At 53.8% G+C, this 16,830-nt stretch overlaps 6 protein-coding genes across 6 annotated transcripts; 5 read left to right on the forward strand and 1 right to left on the reverse strand.

Annotated features, from left to right (window-relative positions):
- Nucleotides 1-530: 530 nt before the first annotated feature.
- EsH8_IX_000887 (glycoside hydrolase family 6 protein) lies at nucleotides 531-1,743 on the reverse strand (the record flags this gene model as incomplete). The annotated part of the gene is made up of 2 exons (XM_083267223.1): nucleotides 531-991; nucleotides 1,047-1,743. The coding sequence occupies 2 exons, from the start codon at nucleotides 1,741-1,743 to the stop codon at nucleotides 531-533; spliced, it is 1,158 nt and encodes a 385-aa protein (XP_083130788.1).
- A 4,111-nt stretch (nucleotides 1,744-5,854) lies between these two features.
- EsH8_IX_000888 (cytochrome P450) lies at nucleotides 5,855-7,629 on the forward strand (the record flags this gene model as incomplete). Its single annotated transcript, XM_083267224.1, has 5 exons — nucleotides 5,855-6,010; nucleotides 6,080-6,805; nucleotides 6,860-7,052; nucleotides 7,107-7,203; nucleotides 7,263-7,629. The coding sequence occupies 5 exons, from the start codon at nucleotides 5,855-5,857 to the stop codon at nucleotides 7,627-7,629; spliced, it is 1,539 nt and encodes a 512-aa protein (XP_083130789.1).
- Nucleotides 7,630-9,007: 1,378 nt separating this feature from the next.
- EsH8_IX_000889 (uncharacterized protein) lies at nucleotides 9,008-10,654 on the forward strand (the record flags this gene model as incomplete). Its single annotated transcript, XM_083267225.1, has 5 exons — nucleotides 9,008-9,167; nucleotides 9,226-9,490; nucleotides 9,547-10,291; nucleotides 10,346-10,537; nucleotides 10,598-10,654. 5 exons carry the CDS (start codon nucleotides 9,008-9,010, stop codon nucleotides 10,652-10,654), a joined length of 1,419 nt encoding a protein of 472 aa, XP_083130790.1.
- Nucleotides 10,655-13,657: 3,003 nt separating this feature from the next.
- On the forward strand, nucleotides 13,658-14,203 carry EsH8_IX_000890 (uncharacterized protein; the record flags this gene model as incomplete). Its single annotated transcript, XM_083267226.1, has 1 exon — nucleotides 13,658-14,203. One exon carries the CDS (start codon nucleotides 13,658-13,660, stop codon nucleotides 14,201-14,203), a length of 546 nt encoding a protein of 181 aa, XP_083130791.1.
- A 147-nt stretch (nucleotides 14,204-14,350) lies between these two features.
- Nucleotides 14,351-14,803, forward strand: EsH8_IX_000891 (uncharacterized protein; the record flags this gene model as incomplete). Its single annotated transcript, XM_083267227.1, has 1 exon — nucleotides 14,351-14,803. One exon carries the CDS (start codon nucleotides 14,351-14,353, stop codon nucleotides 14,801-14,803), a length of 453 nt encoding a protein of 150 aa, XP_083130792.1.
- Nucleotides 14,804-14,930: 127 nt separating this feature from the next.
- EsH8_IX_000892 (uncharacterized protein) lies at nucleotides 14,931-16,025 on the forward strand (the record flags this gene model as incomplete). Its single annotated transcript, XM_083267228.1, has 1 exon — nucleotides 14,931-16,025. One exon carries the CDS (start codon nucleotides 14,931-14,933, stop codon nucleotides 16,023-16,025), a length of 1,095 nt encoding a protein of 364 aa, XP_083130793.1.
- Between the last annotated feature and the right edge of the window lie 805 nt (nucleotides 16,026-16,830).

Below are 16,830 nucleotides of genomic sequence, written 5' to 3' on the forward strand. Positions count from 1 at the left end.
CAATTCTTTGACTCCTGTCGTGTATGTAAAGGAACTCGAGGCTCACCACGGTTACTCCGTTAGAACTGACATGCGCTCGCATCACAGACGATTCGTTGTGGGTTTACAAACCAGAAAGTAACAAGGATAGCGACAATCACGTGTTCCTCTGTCTCAAACATATTTACCAAATATGGTCTTCGCCGCAACCTGTTGAAGAACAAGCTTCTAATGAAGCCTTGTAGCACGCTTTGGTGAACATTGAGCTCTTTGTTGTTCATCAAATGGCCGCATCCATATCCGTAACTAGATGACGCTGTACTAATGGCTTCACTTCCGGGTTATCATACTATGGATATGCCTTCTTTATTTATATCGCTACCAAAAATCGACGGGTGTCGAATTTAGTTCTTGTTTCGCTCTTGGCTAGCCAACCTTGAAATTTGCAACAACCACTGTTAGAATCAACACCGTCCCTTCCGAGCTCTGGATTCATGTCTAACAGAATTGAAATCTTCCCGCCTTTATCAGCCATTCACCATTCTATTTCATCATGCGCTCGCTACGATGGATGGGTCCGCATTCTTAACAAGCATTTTCACAAACTCGTTAAACCACTGCCCTGCGCTTGGCGCGCCTTCAAGTCCGCAGCGGCCATCACTCTCGCCGCCGGGCTTCACCCAGACAATCGAGTCGACATGAGTGTTGTTCACCGGCGTGCCTGGCTGGATTCCGAAGCCGGAGGGGCTGACGTTGCACCACTCACCCCACTCGGCCCTGCTGTTCGAGACACGGCCTTGGTCAATGATGAACCGCGACGGCAACCCCTCGGCCTCAAGGTGGGGCGACAGAGAAAGCGCATAGTTGTTCTCGTCGTAAGAGTTGCTCCACTCGGTGTAGTTGGCTCGCGGGTTGGCGTGGAAGGGGTTGTAGTTGGAGACGTTGGTCGAGAAGCCCCGAATCTTGGTGTCGTTGCCGGCCTTCTGGACAACCTTGGCGAAAAGTTTGGCCGCTATCAAGCTTGTCAGTTTGTGGTATTAGCAGTGTTTAATTAGAGGGATACTGACACGGCGCCAGGTTATCATTCCAGCCGAGCCACCCGCCGTGGGCAGCATCGATGTACAAGTTTACATGGCTGTACTGCAAGCTGGATATGGCATACGCAATACCCTCTTCGTACACCGGCGCCGCCTTCGCGCAGAATTCAATGTGCAGATTCGTCACCAGATTGGCGAGAGAATCTGGCTCAAGAACAACGGCAAACGTCAAGTCGCTCGCAGCGGCCAACTTCTCGGCGTACGGCTTGATGTACGTCTCCTTGTACAGCTCGAGGCCATTCTTGTCGCTGCTGAACTCGCCGGCGCTCTCTCCAGCGCTGCAGTCTCTGTCGGGGAGGTTGTAAAGCACCAGGCCGACGATTTGCTGCTCTCCAGTCTTTTTCTGGATGGCACGCGCACGCTCGACGGCCGTGTCAATGTTGGACAGGCTTGCGGTGTTCGAGACCCACACAAAGGTGCCGATGTTCTGGATCGTGCGGACCTTGCCGGCATTCTCGGAGTCACCCTCTTCTACGAATGAATTGTATGTCTGCTCGAGCTTTTCGGCCCAGTCTGGGTTGGCGTAGAGCTTCTTTCCTTCGAAGGGGTTGGTCGTGTCGTTTGTCACGCCTGCTCGGCGAAAGTGATGGCCCTTCCCGCCGAACCGGGAGGATGCCGAGACGGCACCCAAGGTGGAAAGAAGAGCAAGAATTGAAGAGAATTGCATTTTAAACAGATTCAAGGCTATGATATAAAAGGGAGCAAAGGAGTTGTTTCAAGTGCACGACCGGCGGGCGTGTTCGCAATAACAGCAATCATGACTGAAGCGAGACAGTGTCTCCAGTCCTTCTTATACTCGCGTCGAATCCCAAGGCCATTGTTCGATCAATTGGAGTTTCTCCCATCACGGAGCATCTATTGCCATCTCAAAAACGGAATGAGAAGCACCTTGTTGCGTTGTGACGGCCCTACGTAGCCAAGAGGTTGAAGAGGACAATGTCCTCCATCCGAGGCGCCATTTTGGGACAGGATCGACGCATCATGCAGGGCACGGCACCAAAATTGGGGGAATGCGGGAATGGCGTATGTGTCCGATAGATTGCTGTTACAGCCATTTCTTTGGTTCCGGCTGCGTCCCAGGATAGTATCCTTCATCTGGTTCGTTGGAAAGACGGTGCATGCGTAAATTGCCGAGTAAGGCCAAGGAACCTGATTGGAAGACACGGGATTGTCTTCCGAAAGACCCAAAATGGACCACGTGCCGGATCGACCATCTGTTAATATGTGGCTTTCTGGATTATTTGGGCAAAGATTACCCAATAGATGCCGTGCTGCGGCTCTAAAATGGTGAACAGTGTAAATCCCAGACATGAAAGATGCGAGTTTCTGCTTTGTTGAGTTGCAATCAATTTAATTACATTAGCAGCCTAATTATCCAGCCGAGCTGCAAAAGATGCCGGTATTCCATGTGGTCACGTTTATGGGGCAATGGGCTATTACAGGGAAAAGGCATGGCTGCAAGAGGCGTGTTGTTTTGCTGCTTGCTGGGCATAACTAGCCCTAGATTTCGAACCATATGTTATCTCATCAGCTCAATCTCTCCAGGCATTGGTTCGGTTGTGTTGTCAGATGCTGGAACTCTCAGTTTGCCAAAGCCATCTACGACTCAGTTAATGAGCACTGTGAAAATGAGGCTGTTCGGCTCGTTTTGGACTGATGCGCCTAATGATAGCACGATGAAAGGAATGGGATCGAGGAACTTACGATGCCAAGCATCTTAGCTGCACGGTGTTAGCCATTGTTCACTGTGGTATGAATACAGGTATATGAAATTTTTGGAGACATTAAGGGAGCAGTGGGATGCAATCTACGTGAAAGACAGGCCTACAGCAAGCTAAAACATCTCCAGGCCATTTCTGGGTGGGAAGGGGAGGGAATTACCTGGGAGTATCAGGTATCTCAATCTAGGGCTACGTGATCATGGCAGGTAGCTGCTTGGGTCTTCCCATCCTTCCTGATAGATAATAAAAGACATTCACGGCAGATAAGAGGGGTCTCAAGTGTTGGGGAACCACTGGTGGAAGATGCTCTGTCCAGGAGAGGAGGTCCCATGAGCATTGCCCTGGGTCTCGCCCAGTTAGACTCCCAAAAACATCATCAGCTTCCACAGTTTTGAGCTGCATTGGCGATTATTTTCCGCATTTCTGCTATCAGAATTATATTGAAAAGGTGGGTATTTCTTTTCCATCTCCTGCCTCTCTTCTCCAATCGGATCTTTCCGTTTGCACTCGTCGTTTCTTGGTCTTGTCAAAGACAGACCAAGACTCCGAAACCCCCGCCCCCCGGCTCTTCGACCTCCAATCGCGCCGCTAACGTGTGTGTTTAGTGAAAGCTCCGCCCTCGTCTCCCGAATCATTCAAAATGTCTTCCCAAAAGCGCTGCTACTCCGCGGGTAGCCTCCTGAGCGAGGCCAAACCGATTCTTGATGCAACGGACTGGGAGGGGCTAGCCGACTTGAAGCCTAGCGCGGAGATACTGGTTTAGGAAGCCAACAAGACCGCGAACGAGGAAGAAGGATGTGTGGACAAGGGTATGATTCGATCTCGCATAGACAGATTGAAGCGAAAGTGCCTGGAGGAAATAGCGAGTTTGGAAGCGAGTATTCGTAGGGTCCAGGCGGAGACCCACGCCAAGGCCGCCGAAAATAATAATCTCGAAAGCCACCTCGCTGAGATCAAGAGGAGGATCCTATGCAGGCAAAGGAAACTAGGCGTTTCGGAAGGTCTTCACTCCATAACACGGAGGGTTGAGGATAGATATCTTTGATGAGTTGGACGTGCTAGGAGGCGGGAATATTTCAGTTGTCATATTGCTTCAGACAACTTTCACCGTCCGGTTCAGTTACGTTCAACAATTCTTGCTTGGACTTGCTTTGGCATGGCTTGATGGAAGGTTAAAAAATAGAGTAGATTGCGCATGGGACTGCACCCGAAGGCAATGGTTCGAGAATGAATGGCATAATGGAACAAGGAATAACATTAGCATCATAGTGTACAGGTTCAAATTAGCCATTTGCTCAGAAACCTCGGTCAGTAATTGGTATCCATTCCTACTGGTTCAAATACCAGATGGGGACTACATTTCTTTAGCGATTCGCCATCTTTAATGCGTGGGTTGGGAGTTGGACAAGCTCAGGGCTCGACACATAACTCAAACCCTTAACACTACCTTGACAGCTGACAATGGCATGGCTTGGTCTTCCCGTCTGATAAACTTCTTCAAACCCTCAGTCTCATAGATTTGGTCCTGCGGCAATCGGCGACTTCTATACTCTGACTCTGCGGAAGGCTGGCTTCTATTCACCGTAGTTCACCGTTGCTTAGAAATGAATACAGTCCCCAGTCATTCACTGCCAACACTTTGGAAGTGATGCAGTGACTGTAACCAGAGTCCATGAGGTATAAAATCAGAATGATATTGGCTACTCCAGAACAGAATCGTACAGAATCAACCGAGAAAACATCAACGCAAACAAACTATCATACCAGCTCAGTAACGCCGCAACATTGAATCTTGACAATACCCTCAAAGCAATACTCGTGTAGGTTCCCTGTTAGGCAACATTGGCAACATTGTTCAACAGTGCAGCTATGGTATTTTTATCAGAGAGACTGACTTCCAACAGTAGCAAAGATGCTCTCAAGACAGGATAGAGAGGCGGAAGAGAGACGGCGCCACGAGCAGGAGCAGCGGGAGCGAGATCAGAGAGAGGCTCGGGAATGGGCCGAGGCAAGTAACACCCGCTCTTCCAACAAGGATGATTGAGGAGCTGCATGTTGCAAGTCTCCAAAATCTGCTTTTGGAGATGCTGGTCAGCTGTAGACGAATCTTGGGCCTTTACTGACGGATTGGCCTTTGTTGTAGAGAGTGCGACGAGACGTGGAGCGAGCTCGGGAGCACGCCGAGCGCGAAAGGCACGAGCGCGAGCGCGAGCGTGAACGGGAGCGTGAGCGGGCGCGGGAAAGGGAGCGTGAACGAGAGCGGGAACGGGAGCGTGAACGGGAACGGGAGCGTGAACGGGAGCGGGAGCGTGAGCGTGAGCGTCAATCCCGTCGCTGAGGCGAGAGTGATGTTGGCCGTTGAAGTTACTAGGCTAGTCACTAGCTAGATCAGTCAGTGCAGTAGGGATCATATTAAAACAGGTTCTTGATACGATACCATTCGCCAGGAACATCTTCAAATCTACCTTTCTTATCGTGGACACCCTACCAGTCTCCAACATGCTGTATTCTTATAACATAGCCAAGCTCTTACAATGTAGGCAAGCTGGTACACCTTCAAATATCATGTACCGCTATTATTATACGCACCCGCGTCGTATGTAAAGCCCGTTATCCCGTAATTCAATGTTAACCAACAGTGCCTCAAGCACCTTGAATCACTCTTTCTCTATCTGTAGCTGGCGAGGGGGCAGATTGCGGGGGAGGTTGCAGGGCACCGGCTCCTTGTAATATACATAAGGTAAAGCGAGTTTGTACGACAAGCATCGATTGATCTGCCGTGTCTGGCAAGAATTTAGTATGGGGTATTTCTGCTGGAAAGCATTCGTCGGCCATTTGCATTGCAACGCTACGTCACAATAAGCCTTGGAGAAGGAATATGTATTCGCTGAGGGGTTCTATTGGGCCGAGGTATGACGGGCGCTCTAGCGACTGGGTTGTTGTCGGCGCTTAAAAGTTTGTCTTCTCTACCATGTGAAACCTTTCCTGTGCTCCTCGATTTAATCCATTTTGCCATCGGTCCATCGTCAGCATCAAGCCCTGGGAACTATCGTCAGAATGATGTGGCAAGTCTGGGTTTCCGTCGGTGTTGCGACGGCAATCCTAGCCGTCTACCGCATGCGCAAGAGGATCAACCCGGATTTCGGCTTGCCCGTTGTCGGGTCGCCCAATGACCAGAACATGGCGAATGCTGTTCTTGAAGGATACCGCAAGGTAACGAGCCAAGTTCCCAGCATCGAGACTTGTGCAGCACCGAGACGCTGACCGAGGCTGAACTGCAAGTACCCGGACTCCGCCTTCGTTATCCCGTGCGATCCCCCGCGCGTGATACTCCCCATGAACCTGTACCAGGAAGTGATCCATGCCCCGATGTCAGAGCTTTCATTTCATGCGGAAGTCTACGACGCCTTTGTTGGCCGCTACAGCCACGTCGGAGAGTCCCGAGGAGAAGTCGTCAAGGCCGTGCAACACGACCTCACCAGGAGCTTGCCGGGCGTCCTGCTGCCGATCCAAGAAGAGGTTCGGGTTGGCATGAAGCAGCTTTTCGGACAATCAAACAAATGGAAGGCTTTCAATGCCAATCAGTTGGCTCTCCGGATGGTTGCACTGATGAGCGGTCGCGTTTTCGTCGGCCTGCCCCTAAGTCGCGACGAGGAATGGCTCCGAGCCTCAATCACATTCACAACGAACGTTGCAAAGTGTCGCATAGCCGCGCTTCAATGGAACCCTTGGGTCAGGCCTTTTGTCCTCCGATTCCTTCCTGAAGTGCGGCACGTTCGTCAAGAGCTTCAGAGAGCGACCGAATGGATGCGGCCGCTGGTCAACGAGATACTGCAGAATGAGCACGCGGTCGAAGATAAACTTGCTAAGCCTGGCACCCGGGGTGCTTTTATCTCGCGTATGATGAACTATTTGCCCGACCATATGAAGACTGCAGAGGAGATGGGAATAGACCAAATGCTGTTGTCGTTTGCTTCTATTCACACAACCTCGAGCACGACCACTTTCGTAAGTGCATTACGCTTCGAGGCTACAGGCTACGGTATTCTGACAGCATTGTAGGCTCTTTTTGATCTCGTTAGCCGTCCAGAGTACATAAAGCCTCTCCGCGATGAGCTGGAGCATGTTATTGCCCAAGAAGGTGTCGAGACGAATGAAGACGGACACACCTTTCTTTCCAAGTCTTCCCTGGGCAAGTTGAAAAAGCTGGATAGCTTTATCAAGGAAAGCCAACGCCTGAATCCGCTGAACATGGGTGAGAGATTCTAATGTGTGGTACATTTGCTTACAGCACTGATTCGATGCACAGGTGGTTCGCCTAGGCGTCTCCAAAAGGACCAGACCTTCTCCAATGGCCTGAAACTCCCAGCAGGAGCACCCATTTCATTCCCGCTCTGGGGCGTCTAGTATGCAGTCACAGTCCGCAAAGAGCCGTCAAACTTCAGTATGACTAACCTTTTTGCAGCAACTCTCCCACCGTGCAAACTTTCAGCCCGGAGTATAATGAAAAGGCCGGTAATGCGAAACCGAATGAATTCGACGGATTCCGCTTCGCGCGTCTCCGAGAACAACCGGAGCTCGAGATGAGGCATCAAGCTGTGACAACAGGGCCAGATGCTTTCAACTTCGGCCACGGCCCACACGCCTGTCCGGGCCGCTTCTTTGCTATCTATATGATCAAGTGTATTTTCATCGAACTGTTACTCAACTACGACTTCCAGCTGAAGGGCAGCGATGGCAACGGATCTGAGTCCAGGCCCCCAAACGTCGTGAAGCAGATGATGAACTTGCCGAACTTTGCGGCCGAGGTGGAAGTCAGAAAGCGGGGTTGATCCCGAACAGAGGCTAACGATATCAATTAGTGTCAGTAGTTATTTGCCAGACATAGTTTACCTTCATGGCCTATGAGTTAATGCTGTTACACTCGTCGTATTAAGGACCATTCCACATACTTATTGCTTCTTATGTGAATTAACTACAGCAGAAGATCAAGCCATCAACTCTCGGCGCCTGACTGACTGATAATCATTTAAACTTTGGTGCATTGTATATACGGAGAAGGTGTATATTTGCGAGAGCGAAGCAGATCAACGATATGTACATTTACCAGTTCAACATCGCACCTAAACCAACAATGGGAACACAAAAGAATATCAGGTCATCAGTGCACACAAGTACCAGGCAAACACTGTCAGACATGACATTCACTAGGACTGGGCAACCTGGTCTGGTAAAAGAAAACTGCAAAAAAGAATGATGTCAATCGCTGACGGGAATTGAGCCCGACGTGGCTGGTAATTGTTAGTACTTGTACTGATGTGGTGTGACGAGGATTTAAGCTTACGGGTCGAACCCACAACCTTGAGATTAAGAGTCTCACGCTCTACCGATTGAGCTAGCCGGGCAGATGAAATGAATGCACCTGCTGGTTGTTGGTGAAGCTGGCTGCTTCGGTGGGATCATGTAGACGCAGAGGTAAATGCCCTCGCACGATTTGACTACAAAAATTAATTTTTTCGAATCTAGTTGAGGCCCAAGTGGATCGCCGTGCAAGGCTGGCCCATGTTTATGTAAAACCCTTGGCAGCGGATTTGTCGCTTGTGTGATCGGCAACGGCCCCATCACGAAAGGGGACTGGGACGTTCGGACGAACAACCAAGTGGTCTCCAAAGAGAAACTTCGGATGGCATGGGCGCGAGATCGAGCATGAAATGACGTTCGACCTCACCTGCAGAAGCCCACGCCCAGCTTATGTTGAGTTTGTCCGCAAACCACGGAGACGCTGCGTCCCTCACATGACGGCTGGCCAAGAAAGTCCCGGGACAAGGGTTCAGAGACCCCCGGCAAGCCCCTTCGCCGCACGCGGAGCGTCACACTCCGTCTTCATATTCATGACAGCCAAGCCCCCTCCGTCATCCCGGTACGATGCCACAAGTGCCGGGCAAGCCTGCTCTAATGGGGTAGACAGGCGGAATGTGGAGACGCAAAATTAACTTCCGTGCCCCCTGGAATCTTGATGAACTTCCCCCATGGTCCCCTTACGACATATGGCGAGATTGAGGGGGACGAAGGGAACCTGACGGTTATAATAAACATATATATTCTACCGCGGTGACCGTTCTCTGGTCCCCCGAGACGATGCACGTTTCAGCCGATCCTTTTCTCTTCTCACCATTCTCATTACATCCCCGTGCTGATCTTCCGTGAGCCATGGCGAGGTCCACGGCGCTTTCTCTTCGTGCAGTCCTTGCGTTTGCCGCTGGCGCGTATTCGCAGACGTGCATCGGCAGTACTGGGTCCAAGACTTACGAGGCCGAAGATGGAGTTCTTTCGGGCACAACAGCCGAGACTTCACAGGCCGGATTCACAGGTATGGGATGGGATTTCTGTGATTAGTGTATACGTGAATAACCGTGATGGGCGCGCAGGTACTGGCTACGTGGCCGGCTTTGAGGACAGCACCGACAAGGTCACCATCAACCTTGACTGCCAAGGCGAGGGCCAGAAGCTTTTCGATCTCAGCATCAGATACGCCGGCATCTACGGCGAGAAGCGCACCAACGTCGTTCTCAACGGCGGCGCCGCCAGCGAGGTGCTCTTGGCTGCCACTGAGACCTGGGCCAACGTCTCTGCCGGCCAGGTGCTTCTCAACGAGGGCAGCAACACGATTGACATTGTAAACCACTGGGGATGGTAAGGAAACTTGGTGCAAATGGCATTATGAGTGCTCTGGGACTAACACCAAGCAGGTACCTCATCGACTCCATCACTTTGACGCCCACCGCCCCGCGCGGAGCTCACAACATTAACACGGCGCTCGTTAACGCGAACGCTAACGCCGACGCTAACGCGCTCTACTCCTACCTCCGCTCCATCTACGGCAAGAACATCCTCTCGGGTCAGCAGGAGCTCTCCTACTCCAACTGGATCAATGAGCAGATCGGGAAGCTGCCCGCGCTTGTTAGCGTCGATCTGATGGACTACTCCCCTAGCCGCGTCGAGCGCGGCACCGTCGGCACCGCCGTTGAGGAGGCCATCACGCACCACGAACGCGGCGGCATTGTTTCTGTGCTCTGGCACTGGAACGCGCCCACGGGTCTTTTTGATACTGAAGAGAACAAGTGGTGGAGCGGTTTTTACACGCGCGCTACCGACTTTAACGTTTCATCCGCTCTTGCCGACACGACCAACGCCAACTACACACTCATCATCCGCGACATCGACGCCATCGCCGTCCAGCTCAAGAAACTTCAAGATGCCGGCGTTCCCGTCCTCTGGCGACCGCTACATGAAGCAGAGGGAGCATGGTTTTGGTGGGGAGCAAACGGGCCTGAAGCGTGCAAGAAGCTTTGGGCTTTGCTGTATGACCGTCTTACCAACCACCACGAGCTGAACAACCTCATCTGGATCTGGAACTCAGTTGCAGCGAACTGGTACCCCGGCGACGACACCGTCGACATTGTCAGCGCCGACGTCTACGCTCAGGGCCACGGAGTAAGCTCTTCGCTCGCCCTTTCACTGTTGAATCACTTGCTAACATAGCCTTAGCCCATGACGACGCAATACAACGACCTCATCACGCTCGGCCAGGACAGGAAGCTCATCGCAGCCACCGAGGTCGGCAGCGCCCCCTTCCCCGACCTCCTCCAGGCGTACGAGGCACACTGGCTGTACTTCTGCGTCTGGGGCGACACCTTCATCAACAACGCCGAATGGAACAGCGTCGCCGACCTGAAGACGGTATGCCCTCCGAAACCTCCATGATAAGAACGCGGGAATCAAGAGACTAACTATCGATAGATCTACGAGAGCGAGTACGTCCTCACTCTTGACGAGATTCAAGGCTGGCGCGGATAAAGCTCGGGATCTTGGGTTGCTGGTAGCCCCTTTTAAGAAGACTTCACTGTAGATATTTCTAAGCCTTGTGAATACCAAAAGATTTCTAGACGCTTTGACCCTTTACCATTCGTTCTGGTTATGCCCGCACCCGAGCATGACATTGCTGGTTGCATGCTGGATGGAAGCCTTTTATTAACAAAAAAATATTTCACCAACATTTGCAATACCTAACCGTTTCAAGGAACTGCATTACCCTTAGCCGCACTATGCCACCCAACATGCGACCGCCCCCGCCCCCCCTCGTCACTTTGCTTGTCCGGTCCATATGCGCCACCCCGTCTCAAAAAAACAAAAAAAAAAGTCTCCAACGCAGCCAAGGACACTGAATATTTTTGAGTGATGAAAACTGACGTTTAATATAGCGAGATAGAACTCATAGGCAGGCTTGAGACTTTTGCCAACATGACGCGAACGCTCAGCCAATACAGTGTTTGTTGGTATCACAGGATACCCGTACGGGTGATAAATCGAACGAAGAGCAAAACTGGTACTGTATTCTGTCGGTTGTCTGTAGAGGGAAGAAAAGAGAGGCAGCCAGCGGAAGCAGCAGTTGTGAAGATATCGCCGTTGGCGGCCCGGAGGTAGAATCTCCGGGCCCGACTGCTGCCGCTTCCCGCGGCCTGACCGCCTGCCCGTATTCTGGTTGGGTAATCCAACAGTGTTCATGAGAGGACGAAGAGGTAGTGTAAATTCAAACCTGTCTCTTTGAGTGAGATATTAACGACCGTTGCCACATTCCGACAGAAGAAACAACCGACGCTCCATCAAATTTCTAAAAATGCGAACCGCTCTGTGCAGGGACATTTTGAAGCTCCTATCCCGGTTGATGCAACATGGGTAGCACTAAGGATGACACCGAGGTACAATGCTTTGGGCCGGTAAAATGTACGGTTGAGTTATTTCGAGGTTAAGAAAATGAGACCCAGGCAGAGCTTTGTCCATTGCAAACAACTTCGTATGTTGATGTTCTTGGCCAGGGGCAGCCGCCAAATTCAGGGCTGACGCTCTCCCCATTCATGCTTTCTTGGCGGCACTTGAGATTCGGCCTGCTCTTTTTTCGCTTTCATTGTAAGAGGTCTTGTTTATTACATATTAGTAGTCAATTAAGACTGGCAAGAAGGTTTCGATACGAAAAGCCACCGTCGGGGTTCACTTATTGATGTTCATCCATTCACAACTCGACCCCGTGTTGAGATGGTCCCCTTTTGATGGCCGAGCAACAAATGGTCCTAGCATTCTCCCACCTAGCCCTGAATCGGGCATTTGTGACCGAAGTTCATGGGAGTTACAATGCCCAATGATGGCAGTTCGGACCAGGGTGGCTCAAAAGGCACAGTAGAGATGCGCAAGGCTAGTGCCGTCATTACGCCGCTCAGCTTCAAGAGTTGCACCGTGGCCGTTTTGATCAATGAAGCCATTGAAAAAAGCTTTAAAGTAGTTGGCGAATCCAATGATAACGATGGCTGAGGTTTGGCGAGCACTCCTTGAGAGACCCGCAGGGAGGCAAAGGCCTCGATAGTGTCCGTCTCTGGGTTGACCTTTGAAGCGTGACGATATACCACGTCGCCTTATATATGAGCTTTACTTACTTCTTGATGATCTGAATAGCGTCTATATCTCGCCGCGGTAAGTGAATCTAGCTTATGTGCTCGGGCTACGTTAGCCATGACACTTGGTTTGACTCGCAGAAGCCTCGTTGCTATCTCGCCTGTTCAAAGCAACAGGGAATCTTCACGAAGCCATAAAGTAAGTACTCAGCCTTCCCACGCTGCGCAATGAGTTACCGTGTGACCGGAGACCACGACCCACAAGAACTTCAACGGCTCAAGCCTCGACATATCCGCTCTTCGCGTGGTACAGTCGCCAAGAACCTACTCGGTCTGACGAAAAAGGCCAACAGCGAGAACAGAGATCAAGGAACGGCACCGAGTGTTGGGCGATTCATACACACCCGGTCTAAACGTGAGCACCATGCCCCATCCAGCGTCCAGAATCCAGAGCACACATCATCAGCCAGGCCTGCTCCTCCCTCCTTCACACACACACACACACACGCCCGCGCGCCCATCCAATCCTGAAGCGGCAAATACCACCGAGTGCGCAAAGAAAACAGCCTCATCGGCTCACAACGTTGTCTCCGACTTTACCAGCGCCTGCCCCTTGTCTATCATCACCGGATTCCTCGCCTGCCCGCCCCGTCCACCCACCCACCGCGGGCACCCGCTCGCGAAAGGCGCACATCATGGTTCCTCCCCCCCCGGCCGACTCCGCAGTAGTAATCGGTACCATGGTTCCACCCGGCCGACGGGCGGGGATTGGAACGCCCAGAGCCGAACGAGAGATTGCAACGTTGCTATCAAGCCCAAACCCAAATCATTAACCGCCTGGGGAATTCCTCTGGAGGGGATACACTAACGCCGACTTGCTCGCTACAATGACGTCGATGAGAGGGGGGCTTTCGCGGGTGCTCGACGGGCGACGTGCTCGGGCAGGACATGCACCAGATTGGGAGGATATCGGGATATGTCACTTGGCTGCGAGGTTCCTATGGTCCGCTTTTTACACACACGCCCCTTGTCTTGCCCCTGCTCGTGTAACCCCCATGCGGCGACACACCACCGATTGATATCTGGAAGGTTGGGGGGTAACGTGATGTTTAAACCGACTGCTACCTTCTACAATCGCATGGCTTTTCATTTCCTCTACCTTTCCTCCCCTCGCATCCCCTCCCTGTGGATGCCGAGTTCCCCTCAGTACCTAGTTCGACGTCGGCCCTACCCCGCGTCGGATGCGTCGTGCGATGTCAATAATGGGACAACTTCCAAGTGCTCGATAAGACGTGAAATATATATCAGCATCCCGTCAATTGGACGAGGGGAGACGAAAGACAATCCGAAAAAGTGTAACCCTGAAACGAACGGGTCTTGATTGAGTTTATCCGAATCTGGTCCAGTCGCAACGATGCGGTTCCTCGCAAGCATCGCCCTCACCCTCGCCCTCGTGGCCGCAGAATCGGTTCTCCCGGGCCTCCCGACCGTCCCCTACACCGCCACAGGCGGCACCCTCCCCGCCTCCTCCCTGACGAAAATCGTCGTCGACACGGCCTTTGCCGACGCCCGCGACGAGTCCGGCCAGACCCTCATCCCGCCGACCCTCCGCGCCTTCGCCGAGACCTTCGCCCAGGACCTGGCTGCGGTGCTCGGCCTTGAAGTCCCCGTGGAGACAGGTCCAGCTGCGGAGCAGGGTTCCGTATTCCTGACCGTCGGAGACCCGGACGTCTTCAGGGATGCGGCGGGCCGGCAGACCTCGGAGGGCTACTCGTTCAACGTCACCGTCGACGGGGTCCTGATCACCGGGGCGAGCCCACTTGGCGCGTGGTGGGGCACGCGCACGCTCCTCCAGCAGCTCATCCTCGGGGACGGGGCCGTGGATTTGGGGTACGGGACGGACAGCCCCGGGTGGGGAACCCGGGGGATGATGGTAAGATATACATATCCTTCCTCTTAGAAGAAGACAGAACTACCGATGGCCGCCGGAAACCACCAAGACCCGGCCGGGGTTGGTGATGTGTTGTGTGTATGTCGGTGCATTAGCTGACGAGCAGTGCAGCTTGACGTCGCCCGGCACTACTACCCCCCAGAGTTCCTCGTCGAGATGTGTGCCTACATGTCCTTCTTCAAGCAGAACACATTCCAACTGCACCTCAGCGACAACCTCTACAACAACGTGGCCATCTACTCGCGCGAGCGGTCGCTGTCGCTTTACGCCGCCTTCCGGCTGTGGTCCGACGACCCGGCTGTCGCGGGGCTCAACGTGCGCGCCAACGAGAGCTACACGCGCGCGGTCTTTGACGGCGTTCAGACGGCGTGCGCGGCCCGCGGCGTGACGGTGCTGCCCGAAATCGAGGCGCCGGGCCACGCGCTCGTCGTCTCGCAGTGGCGGCCCGAACTCGGTCTCGCGAGCGACCTGAGCCTGCTGAACCTGTCCAACCCGGAGACGCTACCCGCCGTTAAGGGTATTTGGGATGTCTTCCTGCCGTGGTTCCATACTAAGACGGTGTCCATCGGGGCGGACGAGTACGTCGACCCGACGCTGAGTGAAGAGTAAGTCGCAGCCACCAAGTTGAAGATTAAAATACGGCGAGCTCAAGGGCGAGGCCGTTACGGCTTAGGAGACATGCGCTTATGAAGAATTTAGGGCGCTGGTAGGAGAGTACACGCGGTTCGTCGACGCCATGAGCGACCACATCACGAGCACGTCAGGGAAGCAGGTCCGGATCTGGGGCACGTTCGCGCCGTCGGTGGGCGGGTCGGTCAACAAGTCGGTCTCGATCCAGCACTGGGCCAACTTCGAGGCGAACCCGCTGCTCGACTTCATCGACGAGGGCTATGAGGTGCTCAACTCAGGCGACTACATCTACACGGTCGGGAAATGGAGCGAATGGTATGGACACGAGCTTAGTCTGGAGTTCCTATTCCACGGCTCGCCCGACGGATCGCCGTTCTCGCCCAACGTGTTTGACCGCGAGAACGCGACCAACAATGCGGCGAGGGACAGCCCGTCGCTGCTGGGCCACATTGCGCCGCAGTGGAACGATTTCGGCCCCAACGGGACGACGGTAACGGAGGCGTACTACCAGTGGCGCGACGGGCTGCCCGCGCTTGCGGACAAGCAGTGGGGTGGCGCCGTCGCCGAAGCCGAGTACGGGGCGCTCTTCGCGGCGCTGCAGCCTTTTGCGCCGGGGCAAAACCTCGACCGACGCATCGCGTCCGGGGGGCCGACGATATTCGAATACGACTTTAAGCAGGGCCCGCAGAGCAACGGGACGGCCGCGGTGAAGGACCTGTCGGGTAACGGCTACCATGCGACGTCGACGTGCGCCAGGAGCGCCGAGGGTGCTATCCTCGGGCCCTCGTGCCGCATCACGACCCCGCTGACGCAAAAGGGGAGAAACTACACGCTGTCCTTCTCAATCAAGCCCACGACAGACGCCAAGGGGGCCATCTTCAGCGGTGGGGACAGCGGGTTGTGGTTCGGCAACGGGAGCGTGGATGCCGTCATGCTCTTCTCCGGCGAGAGCACGTACGCGCTCAACTACACGTTCCCCGTGGGGTCGTGGACGAATGCGAGCCTCATTGGCAGGGGGAGGCAGACGTTCCTGGATGTCGGCGACGGGGCGCCCAAGGAGTTCCTGACGGTCATGGGGTGGAACGGGAACCGGTTTGTGTGGGCGCCGATGGCGGTGGAGGCGCCGCTGGCGACGGTCGGAGGGAGCGGGTTTGAGGGCGTCATCGGCGGTGTAAAGCTGGTTGACAATGCCCTAGAATAGTGCTGTCGCTGCTACGTGGGAGTCTCGTGTAGTCTCTCTGCCCTGCCCTGCCTTGCCCTGTTTTTTTTAGTCTCTTTTTGTCGGGGCAGTGGTACGGCTGGTCCTCCTGGGGAATGGAAAATGCTATGTCATAGCTGACTGAGTCGTGCGTTATGACATGAAATTCTTAAGAGGGTCTTGGTGTGTGAAACCCCTGGCTTGTTGTCCGCGTGCCCAGCAACAAACAACAACAAACCAAACGGCACCAAAGGGAGCCAGCCAAGCCAGCCATCCATCAAGGCCAGACAGATTGTGCCAGAAGTTTCCCTCGTTACAAGTTTGCAGTTGCTGTCAACGGCGTGCGCTGCAGCAATTGAAACGGCGCCGATCATTGCCATCACCTGACGCCCGGGGCATCCCGTCGGGTCGATGTCACATCCAGGTCTCGATGTGGTGGCATGGCCGACCCGGATGAGCGATCGGGGTCCTTCGGGGTCTTACGTAGTGTAGCGCGCGCGGCCGGGGGTCAAGAGGGTATCATTGAGGGGCCACAAAGCCTTGAAAGCCCCCGGCAACGGGATGCTCGCCGCAGGGATGGGGTGACAGAGCCAGGGGCCGAATCAGGGTCCAGGAAGGGGTTCCTGGGAGCAGCATACGATGTACGAAGCAGTGTACACACACTACTGCGCAGTGCGGATGTGTAGTTGACCAAAAGCAGGGTCTAACGAGGTTGATGCCCTTCAATGACAGGATGATTCAGATTGCCTCGGGCAGAGGTGGTGACGGTGCTTCATTTGCAGGAGACGATATTGATGGGAGAGGGCGG

Source organism: Colletotrichum jinshuiense, chromosome 9, assembly GCF_051148585.1.
Source record: "Colletotrichum jinshuiense chromosome 9, complete sequence".
Taxonomy (NCBI): domain Eukaryota; kingdom Fungi; phylum Ascomycota; class Sordariomycetes; order Glomerellales; family Glomerellaceae; genus Colletotrichum; species Colletotrichum jinshuiense.